Raw genomic sequence first — 22,894 nt, forward strand, 5'->3', positions numbered from 1 at the left:
GAGTGAGCATTCGGTCGCCCTGGGTTAGTCATCTACTTTTTGCAGATGACTGCTTGATTTTCCTCAACACAAATACAGCCAGTGCAGAGCGACTCAACCAGATTTTGCGGATTTATGGGGAAGCTTCGGGCCAGTGTGTTAATCGGGATAAAAGTGCAATATATTTCAGCCCAAATACCCCACATTCATCCAGGCAAGCTTTGAAAGGATTCTTGGAGTGTACGCTGAGACCTTCAGTGAGAGATACCTCGGACTCCCAACAGCCGTTGGAAAGATTACAAGCGGCACATTTGAGCATATTGTGGATCGATCAAAAGGCAAAATGCAAGGATGGTCTGAACGGCTCTTTGCATGTGCAGGACGAGAAACTCTGTTGAAGTCCATAGTGCAGGCGATTCCCACTTTCAGTATGAGCTGTTTCTTATTGACAAAGAAAGTTTGCAAGAGCTTGACTTCCTGTATGGCCAAATACTGGTGGAGTAGTTCCATAGATCGACGATCTCTTCATTGGATATCATGGAAAGGACTCACAGTTCCAAAAAGCAAAGGTGGTATGGGCTTCCGGGACTACTATCTCTTTAACTTAGCACTATTGGGAAAACACGGGTGGAGGTTCATGACAAATCCAAATTCCCTTTGTGCTAGAGTTATGCGGGGGAGATATATCCCAGACACTGTTTTCATGCAAGCCAACGTTCCTCATTCTGCCTCGGCAATTTGGCGCGCAACAGTGGCTGGGCGTGAGGCCCTCAGTACGGGCTTAGTACAGCGGGTGGGCGATGGCTCCACTATCAACGTTTGGACAGATAAATGGATACTCACCACGGCTCCCAGAACCCCGTTGCTAAAACCTCCTAATACTAATGTGGAGCGGGTCAGTGATCTTATTGACACAGCCAACTGGACATGGAATAGGGAGTTGGTTTTGGAAACCTTTATCACACCAGACGCCGAAGCAATTCTCAATATATCATTGCGGCGGGGTGGTGGTGCAGATTTCCTGGCATGGGCGCATGAGAAATCAGGAAACTACAGTGTGAAAACAGCGTACCGAGCTCTTATGAACCGCAACGAGCAATTAGCTCTAGGTGAAGGGCAGGCTACAGGAACTTTAGTGGATCAATGTGGAAATCACTATGGTCTCTCAAAGTTGTCCCAAAAGTGCGTGTTTTCTGGTGGCGAGTCCTACGGGGCATCCTACCTGATGAGAAAACGTTGTGCTACAGGCATATCAGAGATGTAAGCTTATGTAAAGTATGTCAAGCCAAAGAGGAAGATCTGGAGCATGCATTGCTACACTGCTCACATGCGCGACAATTCTGGGAAGAAGCTAGGTTGGTGCTGGATATCAAACTGCCAAGGCTTCATCCCTCCTCTTGGGCGAGCGATATTTTATGCGGCTCTATGTTCAGTGGAAAGGAGCGCGCAACAATAATCACCATTATGTGGTCGATTTGGAGTTCTCGTAACAGGTACACACATGATGGAGAGAAGTATGACCCGGTGACGTCTATTAGACTCACCAGAGAAGCGCTGGCCCTGCTTGATGTTCCTCAACAGCAGGCAGCTCTCTTGCCAGGTCATGGCTGGAGACCACCGGAATTGGGCCAGGTAAAAATCAACACAGATGCCGCCGTCCATCACTTGGCTGGAATGAGCGGAGCGGGAGGAGTTGTTCGTTCTAAGGATGCGCTTCTAGGCGTATGGTGTAAACCTTTGCAAGGGGTCACCGATCCGATGATTGCTGAGGCATTAGCTTTGCGGGATGGAGTTATCTATGCAAATCTACGGGGCTATGCACAAGTGATGATGGAAACCGACTGTCTAGAGATCGTTAATCTCTGGAACACTCGCCTCAACAGTCGCTCTGTTGTGGCACCAGTATTTTACGAAATTGAGGAGCTTGCTGCTAGTTTTGATTCTTTTGTAATAAACCATGTAAGCAGATCAGCTAACGGTCCAGCGCACTTGTGTGCGCAACGGGCATGTAACGTGTCTGTAACCGAGAGCTGGATCTCTGAAACTCCAAGTTTTCTGGTCAGTAGCCTCATGGCTGACTGCCCAACTAACACTTTTGTTTGAATAAAGCTCGAAGTTCTCTGCAAAAAAAAAATACATTATGTACATTTTTTAATTAAATGTTTTCATTTTTTGAATAGATGGTTATATTTTTCCGAATACATGTTTACATTTTCTTAATGACAATAAAATTTTATAAAACTAAACTAACACTCTTTTGCATGGTTCAACATTTTTAAATTTGTAGCCACTTTTTTCATACACATGCCAAGTATATTCTGTTAAGTCTAAGACACAATTTTTTACAATACGCAAACATTCTTTCTAAATTGTACACACATTTTTGTTTGAAAATGTCACAAACTCATTCTTTTGAAACTCATGAACATTATTGAAATGCTACTTTTTTTCGAATGTATGAAACATTTTTTTGAATCACACAAATATTATTATACATTGTATAAACATTTGTTTGAGTTGTTCCATACATATTTTTAACTCACGATAATTTTTAGATGTCACAAAATATTTTCTTATAATTTGTTCAGCTTTCGAAATTTGTTCCTATTTTTAAATTTTCAAAAAAGCATTCACACTCTAAAATTATGTTCAGGTTTCAGAAAATGTTTATGTTTCAAGAAGTGTTCGCACTTAAAATTTTTGTTCAGCTTTCAGGAAAGAAAAGCTTGCTTCATGTCTGGTTGGCCGGCCCAGACAAGTCCTTAGCCAACGATCCGGAACATTTTCTAAAAATATTATTTACAAAATTTTAAAACATCATTTATAAAATGTGACACAATTTTTGGCAATCCGAAACATTTTCATAGCATGTGAAAAACTGTTGAAATTCTGAACATTTTTTAGAATTGTTTTTGAAATCACAAACATTTTAATAATGCGAATAGAATTTCAAAATTCCAGAAAAAACTAAAAACACAAAAGGATTTGAATTTGTGCGATAAATAGAAAATAGGAATATTTTTTAACTTCTGAAAAATATAAAAATGCGGAAATATATTTTAAAGTTCAAGATTTCTTGTTGTGTTATAGTGGGCCGGCCCAAATTCTGAGTAGCATGTTATCCCAGCCGGGATTTTTCTATTCCTAGTGTGCCAAACAGGTTCAAAATAGACCGGGATTATAAGTTCAGAGTGCCAATTTCCGGGATTCAAAGTTCAGGGTTTAATTTAACTTTCGTCTACAACTTTAAGGTTTGTTTTGGACTTTTTCCGCGTCTCGGCTGGTGAAATCGTGCCAAACATTTTGGCAGTCATTCCGACTGCAGTGCATGCTGTTCGCTCGGTTTTTGATGGCCTGCATCGGAGCTAGTGGATCGGGCACATAAAAGGGCAATTCTCCTTAGCCATGATCGCCCAAGTTTGCGGGCTGTGGTGCATGATTCAACGACAGATCATCACAACGTCCGACGTGCCGGATGACTTCCAATGGATTTGGACTGAATCCAGGTGCTACACTGCAAGAACGACGTATCAAACTTTCTTCTTCGGTCTAATAGGCATGCCAGGCGCTAGCGAGATCTGGAGGGCGCTTGTGCCGCCACTGCTTAAGTTTTTTTTCCTGGTTAGTCGTGAAGAAGGGATGCTGGATCTCTAATCGCTTTGCTGCTTGGGGCCTGCCGCACCAGCCGTGCTGCCCGATGTGCCTTCAAGAGCCGGAAACACTGGATCATCTCGTTGTGCAATGTTCGCTTGCACGCACGATCTGGTATGAGGTGCTGCAGACAAGATGGTGGGAGCGACACACTCCTTCCCAACAGGAGGATCTGGTTGATTGGTGGACATGGTCATGCGTAGCGGAGCCAGTGGCGGATAGGAAAGGCATGAACTCCTCCTTCATCCTTGTCATGCACTCGATCCGGAAGGAGAGAAACCGGAAGTTTACGACAATGTGTCAATGACGACAAGCATGATCACGGCAGGCATTGCCAGCGAGTGGAGGTTATGGCAACTTGTCTGGCAGCGTGGGAGGTGCACCCTTTGGATCTGTGGATATGCGTGAGTAGTAGGGCTACAAGCGGCTGTAACCGTGGAACCACAGTTAAGCTATTTTTTTTTAAAACCACTTTATTCATTTGTGACAAGTAGTACACCGTTTGTGAGGATCATTACAATTTCATTTAAAGGCTCCTCAAACCAATTAGAGGTCAAAGAAAATCTAGTTAATCTAGCAAGCTTGTGACCTACTTTATTTGCTTCCCTATTACAGTGCTCAAATCTAGCAGTAACGAAATCACATGCATAATGAAAACAATCCTCGAATATTGCTGCCGCCACACCCGCCGACTGCCCTCCATCATTCATCGAATCAATCACCTCTATATTGTCTGAGTTTATGATAAGGCGGTTGCATCCGGCCCTTTACGTTAGTGTTAGGCCAAATTTGAGTGCTAAAGCCTCCGCCATTAACACATCCGTAAAAAAGTCAATTTTCTCATTCTCTCCAGCAATAAACCTGCATCTCTCATCTCTAAGGACCGCTCCATCGTACCCCTAAGAAGATCATGATCAAAAGAAGCATCCACGTTAAGTTTAACAAACCCTCTTGGAGGACAGGACCAACTCTCCGTTTTCACATATGCTTTGGGAGACAACACATTAACAAAATTTGTGGTAAGGGCAAGAATCCCCATTAAAATCTGATATACATTTTGAGTTTTCCCATTGTGTATCAGCTTCCGTCTTTCCCATCATAGGTACCAAGCTGAATAGCAATCATCTCACGCACATTGTGGTTACCCAAAATCCACAAATCTTGGCCTGGTAGTAGTAAGTACTCCAGCACCGTCTCTTCTGCATGGTCAATCTCGCAAGCTTTTTCAATAATATCATCCAGACCTAACCTTATCCAGACCTCCTTTGCTTTACTACATTGGAAAAGCAGATGTTTTGTATTTTCTTAGCCCTCAGAACAAGTTGGGCATATGGGTGAAACATTCATATGTCTGTTAGCTAGCGTAACCCTGCGCGGGATGGTACCATGTAGCGTACGCCATAAGAAATTGTTTACTTTTGCCGGACAGTCTAGTTTCCATATCTTACTCCAAGTAGGGTTAACTGTGATTCGCCCTAAAGTGTTTTAGTTTGTTACCAAACTGATGATCACACTCCATAGAGTAGGCTGACATAACTGAGAATATACCATTTTTCGTATAATTCCAGGCAATGAAATCTTGCATATCATATTGCGGTAGGGGGATTGAAAGAATCCTTTGTACATCAATCGGCCACATAGTTTGCCTAATCAATTCTTCATCCCAAGTGTTAGAAACCGGGTCAGTGAGATCACCTACCTTACCTAGTAGGTTGCCTCCCTTAGGCGTTATAATTTTCCTACTGGCAAAATTTGGGATCCAGGCATCTTCCCAAATATTAATATTATGTCCATTTTCCACTCACCAAATGTAGCCACGATTCAGAGTATTTGTGTCTGCCATGATGCTTTGCCATGTAAAGGAGGAGCCTTTTCCTGAGCTTTGCATTTAACAGATCACCATCGGGGTAGTATTTTGCCCTTAGGATAGAAGCGCATAATGAATAAGGATTATCCAGAAGACGCTATGCCTGTTTGGCTAGCAACGCCAAGTTGAAACAGTGAATATCGTGAAATCCCATCCCTCCTTGATTTTTTGGTACACACAGTTTTCACCGGGACATCCAATGCATCATAGTTTCCACCGGGACATCCAATGCATCCTCTTCTAATTCTCCTCATCTCCCCACCAGAAATGCGCTATCGCGTCGATTATTCCTTTACAATTCTTTTTAGAAATTTTAAAGACCGACATTGCATATGTGGGTATGGCTTGGATCACGGAACCGCGGTGAAGCTGGCTAGCCATTGGCCGGCATTGTAATATGTCATAACTCTTCTTTCTTAATGATATGATGCGCGTTCCAGGAAAGAGATACAACAGTCGTTGAATTAGAATCTAAAGGCTCTCATTAAATCGACTGAAACATGAATCGTTCTCCGTGGAAACATTGCGTACTTGGGACGCAAGAAACATAAGGCATGGGCCACGCGCACGTTTTGAGAATGTTCAGGCGTGTTCGGACGTTGCAGCGTCGTGATCGGAGACCGGTCGCAATCGCAACGGCCGGCCGCCGCTACACTGCATCAACCAGTACTACTACCAGTTTCTACAAAATTCCATGTCCCGCAAAAGAAAAGAGAGAATCCACGAGACAGGAACCGGACTGTTCCTACTCCCACTCCGGGCGCGGCCAGACCACCCACCACGTTGCTTGCCCGGTGAGGAACCAAACCGCAAGCAAACCTCGATCCAGCCAGCCAAAGGCGCACGCCACGTACGTACGTCGCGCTCGCGCACCGACCCGAGCCACCATACCCAACGCCGCGCGCCTACGCGTCCGGCCTCCCGCACTCAGGGACGGCATGGCGCCGCTCCGTCGAGTCACCAATCGCCAAGGATCAGAGCCCATGTGATGTGACCATCAGTTCAGCAGCGGGCGCACACACACACGCACGCAGCACCAGACCGATCGAGGTTGGTGGCGCTTTGCCATCGAGATCGCGCGGGCGCCGCCGGTGGCTGGCACGCCTTAGCTTCCCGCCGAATGCACCTCCTGCAAAAGCCACCCGCCGCGCGCTAGCCGCTAGCTAGCCCTGCTCCGGTGCTCCCTTTCTTTGCCTTAAAGCCCCCGGCATCGCACGCGCACCACAATATCCGCACCTTCCGGTGAGAGTACGTGCGCTGTTCTTGCAGGCATTTGCACGTGTGGTGACCATGGAGCTGCCCAACGCCGCGCTCGTGCTGGTCGTCGCCGCCGCGGCCATGCTCTCCGTCGCAGGTTCCCATCTAGCTCCCTACGCTGTCGTGTTTGTTCAGTGGTGGTGGCTGAGCTGAGCAGCGTGTTGATCTCGCTCGTGCATTGCAGTGGCCTACGACCCGCTGGATCCCAACGGGAACATCACCATCAAATGGGACGTTCTCTCGTGGACGCCAGACGGATACGTCGTGAGTACCCTCTCCATCTTGAACTCTTGATCGATCGTGTCAGGAACAATGTGGACGAACTAACCGATCGGTTGCATGCACGCATGGCAGGCGACGGTGACGATCAACAACTTCCAGACGTACCGGCAGATCATGGCGCCGGGGTGGACGGTGGGGTGGACGTGGGCGAAGCGGGAGGTGATCTGGTCCATGGTGGGCGCGCAGGCCACGGAGCAGGGCGACTGCTCCAAGTTCAAGGCCAACCTCCCGCACTCGTGCAAGCGCACCCCCGCCGTCGTCGACCTGCTCCCGGGCGTGCCCTACAACCAGCAGATCGCCAACTGCTGCCGCGGCGGCGTCGTCTCCGCCTACGGCCAGGACCCGTCCGGCGCCGTGTCCTCCTTCCAGGTCAGCGTCGGCCAGGCCGGCACCACCAACCGCACCGTCAAGGTCCCCAAGAACTTCACCCTCCTCGGCCCCGGCCCCGGCTACACCTGCGGCCCCGCCAAGGTCGTCCCCTCCACCGTCTTCCTCACCGCCGACCACCGCCGCAAGACCCAGGCCCTCAGTACGTCCTCGCCTTCTCTCCTTTTCTGTCCATGCATGCATGCATGAAATAGTTTTGTAATTAACGAGCTACCATGGATGAATATAATGGCGCATGCAGTGACATGGAACGTGACGTGCACCTACTCGCAGCACCTGGCGTCCAAGTACCCGACCTGCTGCGTCTCCTTCTCCTCCTTCTACAACGACACCATCGTGCCCTGCGCCAGGTGCGCGTGCGGCTGCGAGCACAAGACCTGCGCCCGCAGCGAGCGGGACTCGAAGCGGCTCATGTCGGCGTCGGGGAAGAGCGCGCGCCCGGTGAGCGCGCTGCGCGGGCACGTGAACCGGCAGAGCGCGGCGCCGCTGCTGCAGTGCACCACCCACATGTGCCCCGTGCGCGTCCACTGGCACGTCAAGCTCAACTACCACGACTACTGGCGCGCCAAGGTGACCGTCACCAACTTCAACTACCGCACCAACTACACCGGCTGGACGCTCGTCGCCCAGCACCCCAACCTCGACAACATCACCGAGGTCTTCAGCTTCGACTACAAGCCCGTCGTCTCCTACGGCTCCATCAGTAAGAAAAGCAACGCTATCTCGGTTCAATCATCATCGATCAGTTGCCTTTCTTCTCATCAGACTTTGATCTCAATCTGTTGCGGTGCAGATGACACGGCGCTGTTCTACGGGATGAAGTTCTTCAACGACCAGCTCGTGGAGGCGGGGCCGTACGGGAACGTGCAGTCGGAGGTGCTGATGCGCAAGGACGCCAGCACATTCACGTTCAGGCAGGGGTGGGCGTTTCCGCGGAAGATCTACTTCAACGGCGACGAGTGCCGGATGCCGCCGCCGGACTCCTACCCTTACCTGCCCAACTCTGCGCCGGCGTCGCTCGTGAGCTCCGCTTCCGTCGTCGTCGCCGTCGCCTTCTTGGTTCTCCTCATGGCATGAGCGTCAGAGGCGGTCATGATGCTTTGCCTGTAGACTAGAACATCAAAGCGCGCGTTGCCGCGCCCGCCCATGTCTAAAGAATAAGGGACTGTCTATTTTACATCCGGATGAAATTCAATTAGCTTTCATCCATATTTTTTAGCCAACCAAAGAATGACAAGTGTCTCCTGTCCCGTGTCTCTTGTTTGCTTTTCTGTCCCACTTTTATAAACAGACGGGTCTACACCCCAACTTCTCCAACCCGGACAGAAGAGCAGCTAAAAAGTGGAGATCAAAGAACCACAACGATACAGCGATACAGCCAAAGCTTTTCCATGTACACTAAGCTAAAGAAACAAAGGGATGAGGAAAGGACCAAGATGATGTCACCTAAAAATTACATTGACAAAGAAGTATAATTACAATAATATTACCACCAAGAAATTTGCTGTAAAATCCACTAAAATCGACAATACTTTCTATCATGCCCACTAAGAATTACAGTGTAAGATGCATTAAAGTTACACTGTAAAATCCACTAAAATGGCACTGTAAATCTACCAACAATCCAAATGGTTTGCACTGAAAAAACTGCTAAGATTAACTACTAAGAATTACAGTGCAAGATGCATTAAAGATGCCACTTTAAATCCACTAAAAAGACCTTGTAAATCCACCAATAATCCAAATGATTTGCACTAGTGGTTCTATGTTATATGCTACTCAAAAGGGGAACTCATCCACCAATTGAGCTAGGACTGTGCACATGCTGAACCTCACTTGGCATTGCCTCCCTACACAAAAAAATCAAAGAGACCAGAATAGGCAAAGAAAAAAAAGCTAATAAGGAGAAAAGAAAATGAAATAGAGGACAAGGAAAATAAGAACATACATTGCCAAAGAAAGCAGTGACAAAAGATTTGTCGCAGCTGTCCAAGGGGCTGAAAAACATGTCATTCACATATTTGATCCTAAGATTTCGAATACATTGGAGAAAAGATTTGCCATCTAAGTTCTTGGTGTGAAGATCTCCATATACTTCAGAGTGAAGACACCACAATCATGCCTGAAAAGTTACAAAGAACACAAAAAATAAGAAAAGAAGCATACAAAACAATCTATATAAAATTAATCAAAATCATGTAAGGCAAAAAAACATAATACCAATTCTCTTGCTTAGGAACAACTGTATACAAGACATCAAACTCTTCGATACTAATTCATTTGTGCATCATAGGAGTGATATTATGAATCTGTTTTCAAACTAAAAATTAGGAAAGCATACCAAACTAATTTACTGTAGAAAACAAAATTAAGTGCGTTGTAGACGATAAGGAGGAGCTATCAGTACAATTAAAGTGCATGTTACACTGAAATAACTAACACTAAATGCACTAGACACAAAGTGGTGAATACAGTACAATGGCACTAAGCTTTACATAGTACAACAAGTAAGAATTACGGTGTAAATCCAATGAGAATTACCCTGTAAAATCCACTAAGATAAATTACAGTATAAATCCAATGAGAGTTACACTGTAAAAATTCACTAAGATAGTTACAGTGTAAATCCAATTTGAGTTTCACTGTAAAATGCACTAAAGATAATTACAGTATAAATTCAATGAAAGTTACAGTGTAAAATGCACTAATCCAATAAGAGCTACAGTATAAAATGCACTAAAGAAAATTACAGTGCAAGTCCAATGAGAGTTGCACTGTAGATGCACTAAGGATAATTACAGTGTAAATCCAATGGCAGTTACACTGTAAAATGCATTAAAGATAATTTCAGTGCAAATCCAATGAGTTACACTGTAAAAATGCTCTAAAAATAATTACAATATAAATCCAATGAGAGTTACGCTGTAAATCCACTAAGATAATAGGGGAATACAACTGAAATAAACTAAAAATACATGGAAAAATGCACTAGAACAGAGAGGGAGCATTAAAAACTATATTTGTAGTACATGAAAGTGGCACAACTACAAAATCTAACAGAAATATACATAAAAGCTTACAAGAAAAATCACCAGCTCATCATAGATATCTCTATGATACGTTGAGTTCTCTCCAAACGCTGAGTCAAGAAACATAAAAGCTCTATCTTCGATACACACGACAAACGAAAACCAGCGACCATCGAGACCAATAGGGAAGTACAACTGAAATTAAAAAGATAGTGAGTAAAAAAATCAGTAACAAATCATGAAAGAGTAGATCATGAAACACAAAAGCTCTACTCTTTTTGTATTGTTTCTGTATTGCTTTTTTTAACTAAAAAAATGAACAAACATATTCAACCATGCTTTTCTAACTTGATTCTTAACAAAATAATAGAGCAGGGCATACTCTTTTACTCAACTACTTCAGGCGCAAATGATGTACAAGGTACTATCATTGTGAAATTTAAATATAAAACAGCAGGGAAAGAAATCCTGCAAAAACTTTCCTTAGCTAATGCAAAAAATATTGTTCTACCTTGAGCAGCAACAGGTTGCTACCAAAGCGAAAGAGTAGATCAGAATCCACAGAGCACTCTTGTTATAAACTCAAAATCAATAGATCACTAGAAAAAGCAATAAGAACATATACAGATGAATAGATCCTACACAAAAGCAAAATCTAACAAGTGTTTTTACACTATGGTTACAGAGGAACAGAAAAATAACATGTGAAACTAAATTACACTGGCAGATAAGGAATTTACAGTGACAGACAAACTGTAATTACAATACTAGACCACTAAAATTTCAGTGGACAGCAATAGAAATTACAGTAGTGGACCAGGGTGAAAAATCCTTTGTAATTACAGTTTGAATTACATCTCTAGACCACTGGAATTACAGTGTAAGCAAACTGTAATTCCAGTGCTAGACCACTGGAACTACAGTGTAAAATACAGTGTATTATATAGAGAAACCAATATGTTCCTGCTCAGAAACCAAAATGACACTATGATTGAATATTTGAAACTTTGGAACTTTATAAAAGGGCAAATTACTGTCACTTGAACTTAGAATTACTATGATCTTTTAAATGTAATTACTATGAAGATCGCACTGAAACTAAAGAAAAAAGTTAAGCACTGATACTACATGGCACACACAAGAAACCAAATTTGGACCATCCTTTGTACCCTCGTTTGACTAAATATTACCAGCAGATTTACCAACTGACGAATCATTTGATGCTTTCTTTGTAGAGTCAAGAGCAAGAGACTTGCAACCTACACAGCAAAACCAAAATGACATCACGGTAAAAAAATAAAATAAAGAAACAACCAAATGCATGAAAGTAAATTACAAACAAGATAGAGATTGGCTACCTGAAAAATGTTCAGACCTAAAAATCCACATAATAGACCCTACTCAACTGCAGAGTACAAGGGTAAAAACCAACTAACAGTCCTAGTCAAATTCACTAAGGGGAGAATCAACTGAAAAATTACAGTGTAAGCCCACTGAGAGTTACACTGTAAATCCAATAAGAATTACACTGTAAGATCCACTAAAGATAATACAAAAATAATCCACATAATAGTCCCTAGTCAAATGCAGATTACAAGGGTAAAACCCCACTAACAGACCCTAGCCAAAATACACTAAGGATTATAGTGTAAATACACTGAAAATTACACCGTAAAATCAAGAGCTACAGTGTAAATACAAGGTAATCCAAGAATAACTAATAGTCACTACAAAAACACTAAGGATTACAGTGTAACTCCACTAAGAATTACACTGTAAAAATCAAGAGATACAGTGTAATTCTTATAGGATTACAATGAAAGATCAACTGAAAACTACAGAGTAAATCCACTAAGAATTACAGTGTAGATCCATTGCATTTTATAGTATAAATCCACTAAAAATACAGTGTAAATTCACTGAAAATTACAGTGTAAATCTAGTAAAAAAAATCCACCTAAAATTACAGTGTAAATTCGCTAAGGAATTACAGTGTAAATCCGCTACGAAATTACACTGTAAATCCACTAAGAATTACAGTGTAGAACACTCAGAAAACACACTATAAATCCACTAAGAAAACAGGGATTTCAAATAGAGCAATCAAACATTTACATAGCTGAAAATGAAAAGGACATTCTGTTTCACAGAAACACAAAGAACAGAGCTGAAATTTGCTAGCAGAACGCACTAGGTACGACAACGAAGGGATGTACATCTACAAAAGCTAGCAAAGGATAAAAAGGGACATACAAACTTGCAGCCCAGAGTTAATTCACAATACAATTCAGACTGTAGTTACACTGATACTGAGTGTAATTGGTGCTGGAAAACGAGTGGAAAATTTAGAGTAGATCACTCAAACTTACACATTACTGAAGTTACAAGACAAAAGCACTCAAATATTACAGAGTAGATCACTGAAACTTACACATCACTGAAGTTGCAAAGACAGACACAAAAGCACTCGAAAATTACAGAGTAAGATGGACTGATAAAACCTGAAACTACAGTCCAGAATCACTGACGCTTAACTGGTAAAATTCAGTCCCAATCACTCCGATTTCGCCCAAAGTTACAGCCCAACTCACTGACAAAAACAACTGGCATCGTACACACATACAGTCGAAACATCTACGAGCTAGATCAACATTTACATCCACACATCTAGGGGTTGTACACATATAGGGGCACATGAACAACTACAGAAACATTCGGGAGCATAAATAAAAAATAGGCATAAGGGAACCAAACCCTACAACTATATTGAATCAGGTGTTGCTGCATCTACATCTACTAGATGTTGCTCCATCTGCAACAAAAATCAGACATCTAGGAACCACCACAAACAACCTAAAAGAGCTAGGATCCACCACTACACACGGGAACAAGCACACCTTTAAGCCAGATCTAGCAGGATCCTACAGAAATTGCAGCGAAATGAAGACATGGGGAAAGGATACTGGCAAGCAAACCTCGTTGTGGGAAGAAGGGAGGCACAAGGCTCGGAGAACACCACAGCAAAAGGAGGAGCATCACGAAATCAATGGAAGCAGATAAGACACCGCCGCCGAATCACCATGCGTCAACTTCTCCTCTGCCTCAACGCGCTTGAAGGAGAAGCAACAGGGGGGTGGGGGGGGGGGGAGGACCGGACGCCTAACAAAGCTAACCAGCCAAAATCGCCATGGCTCTCCCCTCTCTGCCTCCAAGATCTCGCTGCTAGAAATGGGGAAGGGAAACGGACAAAGTCAGCGGAGGAGATAAAAGAAATTCAAAATAAAATAAAAACCGGTTAGCACATGGACCCGCCATGATTAACGGGTCTCCAGGGGGTTGCGGGCCCGGTAACGAATAAAACACCCCCGAGGCTGGAAAAAGGAAAGGAAAAACGTGAATCTTGACACAAGAATCGGACGGATAGAAAAATGGATGAAAACGAATTATTTTCATCCGGATGAAAATTAGCAATCCCGAAGAATAATGATAAAATTTTATAATATCAAAAGGTAATGATATGAATGTGGAAAATACTTTAGATGCTTGATATAATTTGAACAATTTGAATTATGTTACGTTGATACGATAGTGGGGGTATATTTAATTGTCAAGGAGATGGATGCTTGAAAACGAAGAGAGAGCAACGGCTCACGTCCAGCATAGCAGGCGCTGCTGGCTGAGTGGTGGCAGGGCCCACCGGCTAGCACTGCATGCCGCCTAGCTGTGTGGCGGTAGGGCCCACCTACCAATCCCGATCCGCGAGTGCCGCCGAATCGTGTAACGCAGCGCTTGGTTGTAGATTCACTCATTTTATTCTGTAAGTAGTCTACATTGAAATCTCTGAAAAGACATATATTTAAAAACGGAGTCAGTATTTGTTTAAAAGCGAACTTCTTTTATCTTTATCATCAACTTTGAATATTTCTAAGTTGTAGAAATCCAATGCAGATCAACAAAAGCTCGTTGATGCATTGAACTATAGGTAAATTACAAGAAAGAAGGATTTTGCAATAGGCGGACATTTAAATTAATCACCCAGATCGGCTTTCGGAGTAGGCGAGTAGCCACCATGGGAAGAGTACCATCGTGGGTTTCCTCTCCTGTTGCACCCAGCGTTTTCTTTTTCTTTTTTGAGGATCATTGCACCCAGCGTTTTGATATATATGTTTTTGAGTGTAACCCATTGTTTTGATGAACTCATGGACCAAGATGTGGGCTACACACAAAAAAAGCACGTGGGCTGGTAAATCTAACGCTACTGAACGATGCTCCTCCACACTTGCCTACCGGCCCATTTAACAAGGAGACGCACAGGTCAACGTCGGGAGCAGCAGCCCTGTAACGTTGGCCCGGGGTGACTGGGGCGGTTCGCAGTAAAAACGGGCCAGGAGCGACTGATGGATAACAAACGGATGGGAACGCCTAGTCGCTGTGGAGAGGCGTAGCTTGCTGCGTCTTACTGTTTCTCAATAGGAGAACGTTTTGGGCAGCAAGATTGAGATCGGTGGTGTTTTGATCTGGATATAATTAAACGCAAGTTTTCCCCCATTTCAAGTAGAGCACGCAGAGGACAGGATCAAACTTTCGGTAGAGGAATATGTCTGTGCAACACGATCAGGTTGGAATTTGCATCTCCCGTTTCTGACCCATAGCACTTTCTTCTGTTCATTGGTGTTTTTTTTTTGTTCTTTCGAAAAAAGGTTGAAATCATCTACACTAACAATCCACCCTTCTCCACCAAAAGGAGATTTTAGTAAATAACCAAATATAACACTGGGACTAAGGGTCAAATTGGTAATTTTTCTTACACCCCCCCCCCCAAGGGGTCCAGGTATCATATACACCGCCAAAATAAAGAGCCTTGAGTGCTAGAAGAAAAACACCTAGACCTAACAAAATTAAGTGAATACTCAAAATTGTAGTCATTTTATTTCTATCTTTCCAGACATAACCAAAGAATGGAAAAGATTCCTCAAGAGTCTCGGGTCCCAGAAGCGCGTGATAAATGCCACCGAAGCCTAAGACTGCGGAGGAAATTAGGTGAAGTACGCCAGATACAAAGTACGGAAAAATATCTAGAACTTCCCCCCTGGCCCTAACCCTGGCCTTTGCATCATTGCCACTGCGATGCACACATCCATCTTTTACTGAAGCTGACGTAAATTAGAGATTTCAAATGAGTCCGTCTAGGGCATATCTAGATGTGTCCTAATTATTGCACATCTAAGTGGCTCAATTTAAACATAAAAAGAAAAAGAAAAGGAAAAAGAAAATTTTCGCACAAATCTTCATGTAAATCAATGACATAGGATTTAGATGTGCAATACTTAGGGTACATCTGACGTGCTTTAGCAAAACCGATTTCAAATAACCTCAATTTGCATGGGCATACGCTTTTTTTCTTCTTTCCGATAGCATGCATGAAGCATGAGCTCTACGTGTATATATTAAGATAGAAAGCAATGCTTATATGAAAAGAAAAGTATGTTTTTGGTCCCTCAAATTCCCCAAAAATATAGACTTGGTCCCTCAAGATTTTAAGCACATTGACCGGGTTTGAACGATGAACAGTAAAGTCAAAAGCATGTTGGTTGTCACAAAATTTCAGATTTTTTTGAATTTGTTTTATTTTTTCAAATTTACTGTTCATCGGTCAACCCTGGTCAATTCCAGTCAAACACCGGTCAACGTGCTCGAAATCTGGTTTTGGACCAAACTTATCCTGTTTTGAGACTTGAAGGACCAAATATATACCAAAAAAATCCGGAGGGACCAAGTCTATACTTTTGTGGAACTTGAGGGACCAAAAACCATACTTTTCTTTTAGTTGAATGTGCTTTTCATATCCACAATGGAAATAGATGTTCTATACTTATCTGTTTAGTGCACATAAAATATTTTAAAAGTCAAATTTCCCAAACTTTGAGTACAATTATAGAGGAAAAATATCAATATCTGTAATAATAAATAAATATCATTAGATACATCATTAAACATATATTTATAGTAGGACTAGTATTTATTTGGTATTATTTCTTTGATATGTTTCTCACTAAACTTGGCCAAACTAAACAATGTTTGACTTCCAAAAAATATGCACACTACACTTAGGAATAGAGGGAGTACAGTCAATATCTATCATTATTGTGTTTTTTTCTTTATTAACAAATTAAAATGTTTTGTGTTGAGTTAAGTATCTGTCTTGCCTTAGTTAGAATGCACATCAAGTATCCCCGCAAAAAAGAAAAAAGAAAGCACATCCAGTAATAATGTACAACCATCAGCCAGAGCTTCAAGATAGTTGTCATCTAAACCTTTGTTCGGCAGCCAATGCTAGTTGTCATTCTAAACCTTTGTTCAATAATCATGTGAAAACCTCTGTGCAATTCCATCTAATGTATTCATTCCTCCTTGGACCGACCTTCACTACACATGAACCAGCAAGAATGCCAATGCTGTCCAAACGGTTATGAATGGAATGGTAAGTGATGCCGACAGTCGATGAGAATCGTTCGGCAGCCATGGGTACGCATCTGGAGGCGGCATCACACAGTTCTCGCCGTTGAAGTACACTCGCCTCGGAAACGCCCATCCTTTCTGGAAGGTGAAGGTCTCCGGGTCCTTCCGGAACAAAAGCTCAGACTGAACATTTCCATTATGCTGGGCAGTCATGAGCAGGTCATTGTAGTACTTGATGCCCCACATCATCCCGGTGTCGTCTGCGACAACAAAGTAATAACTTGTCAGTAGCTGGAACACAAACAAATATACGTTGCACAATGTATAAGTTTTCAGGGGAAGATGATTGAAGCAAAGCCCTCACTTATTGTTCCATAAGGGTTCAGATCTTTGTATTTGAAGCTGAAGATAGTGGTGAGGTTGTTGAAGTTGGGGTGCTGCGCGACGAGGTTCCACTGCGAGTAGTTCATCAGGTAGTTGAAGTTTTGCACCGTGATCTTCACCCTCCAGTAGTCCTTGTAGTTAGCCTTGACGTGCCACTGCACTCTTATTGGGCACATATGAGAAGAGCATTTCACGAGAGGTGCCGGGGTGTTGGTGCTATCCCCGGGCACGACAGAAGACAGATAAGGTGAGTTGGGCCTGCCAAAGAGGACACCCAACCGTCACATATACTGTATAACCGAACAAAAATTGTGACTCCTGCTGTTGTTTCAAATGAAACTTAACTTACCTGATACAGCTCACTGGGTTTGTGCTGTTATCTTGGCAGCCACATGAGCACTTATTGCACTCGACGATGGTGCTGTTGTAAAACGACGAGAGCACAACGCAGCACGTCGGGGATCTTCCCGCGACGAACTGCGAGTATGTGCACGTCACATTCCATGTCTCTGCACAAAAGAAACACAAGCTATCACCAAAATGCTAAGTAGTAAATGTTCTTGCCACGGCAGGAAGTAGGAAGATCATGAACACGAACTCGAAAAGTTCAAAAGCTTCGCCGGGGTTTTATCCTCCTTTTCGAAGAAAAAAAGCTTCTTCTGAAATATACTACTACCATGCATCAAATGGTGGTAGATGATGAAAATGAGGATCTTACTGATGGCCTGGGTCGTCCTCCTCCCATCCCCATCCTTGTCAATGAACTTGGTAGGCTCTACCTCCTTTGCAGGCCCGCAGGTGTACCCTGGCCCAGGGGCCTTGAGGGTGAAATTTGTGGGCACCTGGACGGAGCTGTTCGTAGTCCCTGCCCGACCAACGTTGACGTCGAATGTGGCAATGGCGTTGGCGGGTTCCTGTCCCCATGAGCTGAGGACTCCTCCTTTGCAGCAGTTTGGGGTCTGCTTGTCGTAGGATGCCCCCGGAAGGAAGTCCACCACCTCCGGGTCCGTCCGGCAGCAGTGCGGCGGCGGCTCCTCTCTGAACCTGGAGCAATCGCCCTGCTCCGTGGTTTGGGCGCCGGCCATTTTCCAGATTATCTCCTTCCCCGCCCACACCCAGCCGAGCTTCCATCCCGGCGCTTGGATGTGGCGATACTGCTGGTAGTTGTACAGTGAAACGGTGGCCTGCAGGAGAAAGGAGTTTACAGCTTATTTGTCATCAGTTTGGAAAAGATTGGTGGACAGGATAAAAGATTTTGTATGGACTGTGGAGGTTGTCAGCTTATAAGTTGTGCAAATACATCCGAAGAAACCCTAATTAAATGCTGCGACAAATCGGTAAATGATCGTGTCATATGACTTTTGATTGTTATAAGATCAGCCAGATAGACCAATTTTCCTGTTGGAAAAAGAAAACACTATCAGGGAAGCCAGATATTCTGTGCCATTTTCTTTTCAGCATCTCTTTGACCTGCAGCTCCATACAGTATTGCAATATCAGTGCACCATCTATTCTATTTTCCTATGGAAGATTCTTTTTCATGGAATTTGCTCATGTACGTAGGAATGGAGAAAGCTGATGTGGACTTGTGTAGCGATAGGGGCATTCACCGAATTGGTCTTAGCATCGAACAGACTGAACTGGCTTACTTACCATGTAGCCATCTTCCCTCCACTTCTTCACATCCCACTTGATCGTAATGTTCCCAACCGGATCAAGCGAATCATACGCATCTGCAAAATGCCAAGGAAAATTGCTTGGAGCATGGTTCCACAAAAAATGACGGATGTCATGGTAGCAGACATTTATCAAGTTCAAATTGGACTGAAATTTTTTGAAAAAATATATATATCACATGTTAATGTTACCATAAATTGGACTGAATTTTTTTGAACAAGGGCCATAATAAATTAAACTGAATGAACACTAACTTGAGCTGTCACTTATCAAGTTATCAAATTGGTGATTAAACTATACCCATTTTACTCCCACTAACTGTCGTTTACATACCAAGTGGAGGTCACAATTTTATCATGATGCCATCGATAAGGCGGGTTTTTCGCTGAGTTGAAACAGAATAGTGTGCAGCCACTCAGCCTTTCTGTTAAGTGCATTTGGTCATAATATAGAGCAAACCTATACGGCTACATGAACTACAAAAGCGATAAAACTAAATTGAACGAAACCAATTTGAATTAAAAAAAAAAAACTCTAACACGAAGAGCTAATGGTGCAAGAGGCCTAGAAGTGTTGCAATTCCAAACTTTTTTGGGGACACAGTGAAATGTGGGATGGGGAACAGGAGACCCTTCCGGTTTCAGTCAGGCTCTCAGGCTACGATGAAAGAAGACTGTAATTCAGGCTCTCAGGCTACGATGAAAGAAGGCTGTAATTGACGTGAAAACAGATCATTCGATGGTTGCAAAAAATAGTAAAGATGAACGATGGCATGTGATTTCTCGCTCCCTAAACAAGGTCCTCCCGGAAATGCATCCCCGGACGAAAATCGCGTCTTGGTCATCACGATCACATTATTATGGCGGAAGGAGAAATCATCGCCGTTACCAAAATTAGCAGGGCGGACCAAATCCGGCCCCTCCCTTAGCACCAGTCACCCAAATCTCCGTGTTTGGATCCCTAGAACTAGCCCACATCTCGCCCCCAGACGATCTTGCCCGAGCAGCGCATGAATCGACGAACAGCTCGGAGAAATCAAGAGCCCTTACCCTTTTTTTTAGAGGAAATCAAGAAACCTTACCTGACGACGGCACGAGCGCGGAGAGGGCGAGGGCGAGGAGGAGCAGCGCAATGGATGTCCTCAGGGGCGGGGAAGATGGACGCGGTGCCGCCGCCGCCGCCATGGCTGATGGAGAGGTCGCTCGAGTGAGTCTCGGGAACCAGCTGCACCCCCCCTGATCACTCCACTCCCTCGAGTACGATGTGCTCTGCGCGGAAGGGGCTCGCGAAAAGCGGGCCGGGGTCAGAGAGTGAGGGAGAGCGAGCGAGGTTTGTGTTGTGCCCGTGGCGTGGCGTGTGTGTATGTGTGCGAGTCAGATTTGTTGTTGCGCGAAGCCGTGTACATGCACACAGCTACCTATTCTCGTGGGAAGCTTTCCCGTTGCTTCCGTGAGCCAGCTACCGGCTTGTTTGTTTCTTGGAAATTCCACTGGGTAGCACTCCCTCCGTTTCCAAATAATTGTCTTTCTAGCCATCTCAAATAGACTACAACATACGGATATACATAGACATGTTTTAGAGTGTAGATTCACTCATTTTGCTCCGTATATAGTCACTTGTTGAAATCTCTAGAAAGACAATTAGTTAGGAACAGAGGGAGTAACTAGTAAGTACTGTAGCACTTTCGTGAGAGTAGCTTGTTCCGGATGGATCACCATTACTGCCAGCCGTGTTTCTGGTTTCCTTCCCTCCATTTCTGTGCGTCCGACGCTCTGCCGATGGCTGTCACGTTGCTTTTCCTGGCCTTTGCTTGGTTCACTGACTGATGATGAAAGATTTCTCGTCGCTTGGTTGACCGGGCAACAAGTATCCGATGTTTGGTGAAGCCGGATGTCCCAATTAATGTGCGTGATGGATTTTTATCCTTCATCAGTCCTCATCACTAGTAGTGCTCGCTGATCCGAACCCGAGGCTCCTTTTGCTTCCAGACCGATATAAGAAAGTTCAGCTTTTCGTGTCTTGTGTGCGCAGTCTTTCCACACAAAGGACTTTCCCACTAGCTAGCGCGAACGGCCGTATCAACCGGAGCCTTGTGTTGCAAACGTTAAACGTCTCCATTTCCTTACGGGAGAAAAGGTTGCGGACGAAAAGGCGGACGTCGGCGTCGCGTGTCCATCCATGCAGGTCTCATGAACGAACGAACGTACTAGGTACGACAACCGAGATCCAGCTGGACAGCGAGCACCGACGCGTGCAATGCAGGCGCTCAGCCGCCGCATGCTCCTCTTCCGATCCGTTGGATCTGGATATATGGATAGGCAGATGGAATTCCGTGCAAAGCGGGAGATGAGATGCACTGCTTGTGTGACCCGGAGCACCTGCGCCGCGCAGCCCATGCGCCCGTCTGCCTTGGCTCAGCCGCGGGTCTCGTTCGTGTCGTGTGGGCACGCTCATGTCCATTGTCCCGTCGAAAGCGTTGTAGGATGTGGCTAGCGGAGGCACAACTCTCACCCCGCCTCAGGTAGTCAGGTCAGTCAAGATTCTTGTCTTCGGTAGCAAAAGGAGCTCGGTCGCTCGGTCTGCACACACTTTGCCATCGTCTATAGCTGACCAAGCCACTCCGGCGGTCTGTTCGCCAAAACAAAAGTTAGTCGGCCATGCACTCAGGCTCTACTTCCAGTTCTATGTGGTCGTGTTACAGCAACTTCAAGTTGCCGACCCAAACGAACGGCACTTTTGTCCGTTTTTTGTCCGTTTGGGTCGGCCGTACGCTCGGCGTCCGCTCTATTTAACATTTGGGTTGGCAGTGTGCCCAACACCGACGACCCATTTCATGTTCACACACAAATTTGAAAAAGGTCTGCAGCCGTAGGTCATGCCAACGACCATGTCGTCGCCCAAATTTCATGGCGGCGCCATGCCAGCTCCAAAAAACACCACATTTCGTGCTGGCGCACTTGCCAGCGGCCGGTACACATGCTAGCACAGAAAAAAGGGACGGGAGTTCGTACGGCCGTGGTCATGCCAGCATACAAAAAAGGATGACACTCACCGCCATAGATCATTCGTCGTCGAATTTGAACATGTTGGCCTGCATCTTCTCGAACCACGACCTCTTCCTCGGCGACACAGTGTTGAAATCCACCTTCATGATCTCCACGTCTGTCATCATGCTAGCGAGAGCCACTTCTTTCGCCTTGGTCTTGGCAGGCCTCGGTCTCTAGCATCCTGGCTTGCTTCTCCGCCTCCATCTCAAGCATCCTCGCTTGCTTCTCTGCCTCCATCTCAAGCCCCCTCCTTTGGATCTCCATGATTGCATTCATTTGCTCTTCCTTGTCTTGCCGACGCTTCTCCTTCCTTGAGTCCTTCTTGGTCATCATGCCCTCCACGGTAGCAATCAAGGTGTTGGACACCGCATCCCGCTTGTCCTCTTTCTTGGAATTGGTCTTCCCCCGCGTCCGTGGCATCTCACCATCCCCAACCTCCTCCACGGCTTTCTTTCCACCACGCGCCATGAGGGCGGCATATTGCGTCTTGAACTTCTCCTCGTCTTTGATGACCCTCCAACAATGGAAGAGGTTGAAAGACTTGCCATAGTGTTGGACCTTGAATGCCTTCAAAGCTTGAAAAATGCCTACAAATGAAATGCATGCAAGCATATTGGCAAATGGATATGAAAATGAGGCTCGTGTCCGTGCCGACGTAAATGAGGCTCAAAATTGGGCGAAAATGGGTTGGCATGCGGAAAAAAATGGACGCGCGTCCGTTTGGGTCGGAGCGTCGGGCCTACTTTTCTGTCTGCGCCGATCCAAACAGACGCGCGGACAAAATGGGTCGCCGCATTAGAGTTGCGCTTAGGATCCAAAGTACCAAATCCCACTCAGTTGACTGGATTCAGAGCTTACAACTCAACTCGAGGAAT

General features: G+C 44.7%; 2 protein-coding genes and 1 long non-coding RNA gene across 4 annotated transcripts; 1 reads left to right on the top strand and 2 right to left on the bottom strand.

Moving 5' to 3' along the window:
* Positions 1 to 6,544: 6,544 nt before the first annotated feature.
* On the top strand, positions 6,545 to 8,740 carry LOC123044266 (COBRA-like protein 6). The gene is made up of 5 exons (XM_044466963.1): positions 6,545 to 6,851; positions 6,939 to 7,018; positions 7,109 to 7,565; positions 7,665 to 8,126; positions 8,217 to 8,740. Exons 1-5 carry the CDS (start codon positions 6,788 to 6,790, stop codon positions 8,498 to 8,500), a joined length of 1,347 nt encoding a protein of 448 aa, XP_044322898.1. The 5' UTR covers positions 6,545 to 6,787; the 3' UTR covers positions 8,501 to 8,740.
* Positions 8,741 to 8,843: 103 nt separating this feature from the next.
* On the bottom strand, positions 8,844 to 13,671 carry LOC123044267 (uncharacterized). 2 transcript variants are annotated; one of them, XR_006419907.1, is made up of 5 exons: positions 13,428 to 13,671; positions 11,643 to 11,711; positions 10,504 to 10,647; positions 9,372 to 9,545; positions 8,844 to 9,273 (listed from the first exon to the last, which is right to left on the bottom strand). It is a non-coding gene; the product is annotated as an uncharacterized lncRNA (long non-coding RNA). The 2 variants fall into 2 exon arrangements; XR_006419906.1 differs by having other exon boundaries at positions 8,924 to 9,545.
* A 3,024-nt stretch (positions 13,672 to 16,695) lies between these two features.
* On the bottom strand, positions 16,696 to 20,361 carry LOC123044264 (COBRA-like protein 1). The gene is made up of 6 exons (XM_044466962.1): positions 20,054 to 20,361; positions 18,949 to 19,028; positions 18,014 to 18,479; positions 17,645 to 17,804; positions 17,276 to 17,553; positions 16,696 to 17,171 (listed from the first exon to the last, which is right to left on the bottom strand). The coding sequence occupies exons 1-6, from the start codon at positions 20,154 to 20,156 to the stop codon at positions 16,879 to 16,881; spliced, it is 1,380 nt and encodes a 459-aa protein (XP_044322897.1). The 5' UTR covers positions 20,157 to 20,361; the 3' UTR covers positions 16,696 to 16,878.
* Between the last annotated feature and the right edge of the window lie 2,533 nt (positions 20,362 to 22,894).

The sequence above is a fragment of the Triticum aestivum genome, chromosome 2B, assembly GCF_018294505.1.
Source record: "Triticum aestivum cultivar Chinese Spring chromosome 2B, IWGSC CS RefSeq v2.1, whole genome shotgun sequence".
NCBI classification, from domain to species: Eukaryota; Viridiplantae; Streptophyta; class Magnoliopsida; order Poales; family Poaceae; genus Triticum; species Triticum aestivum.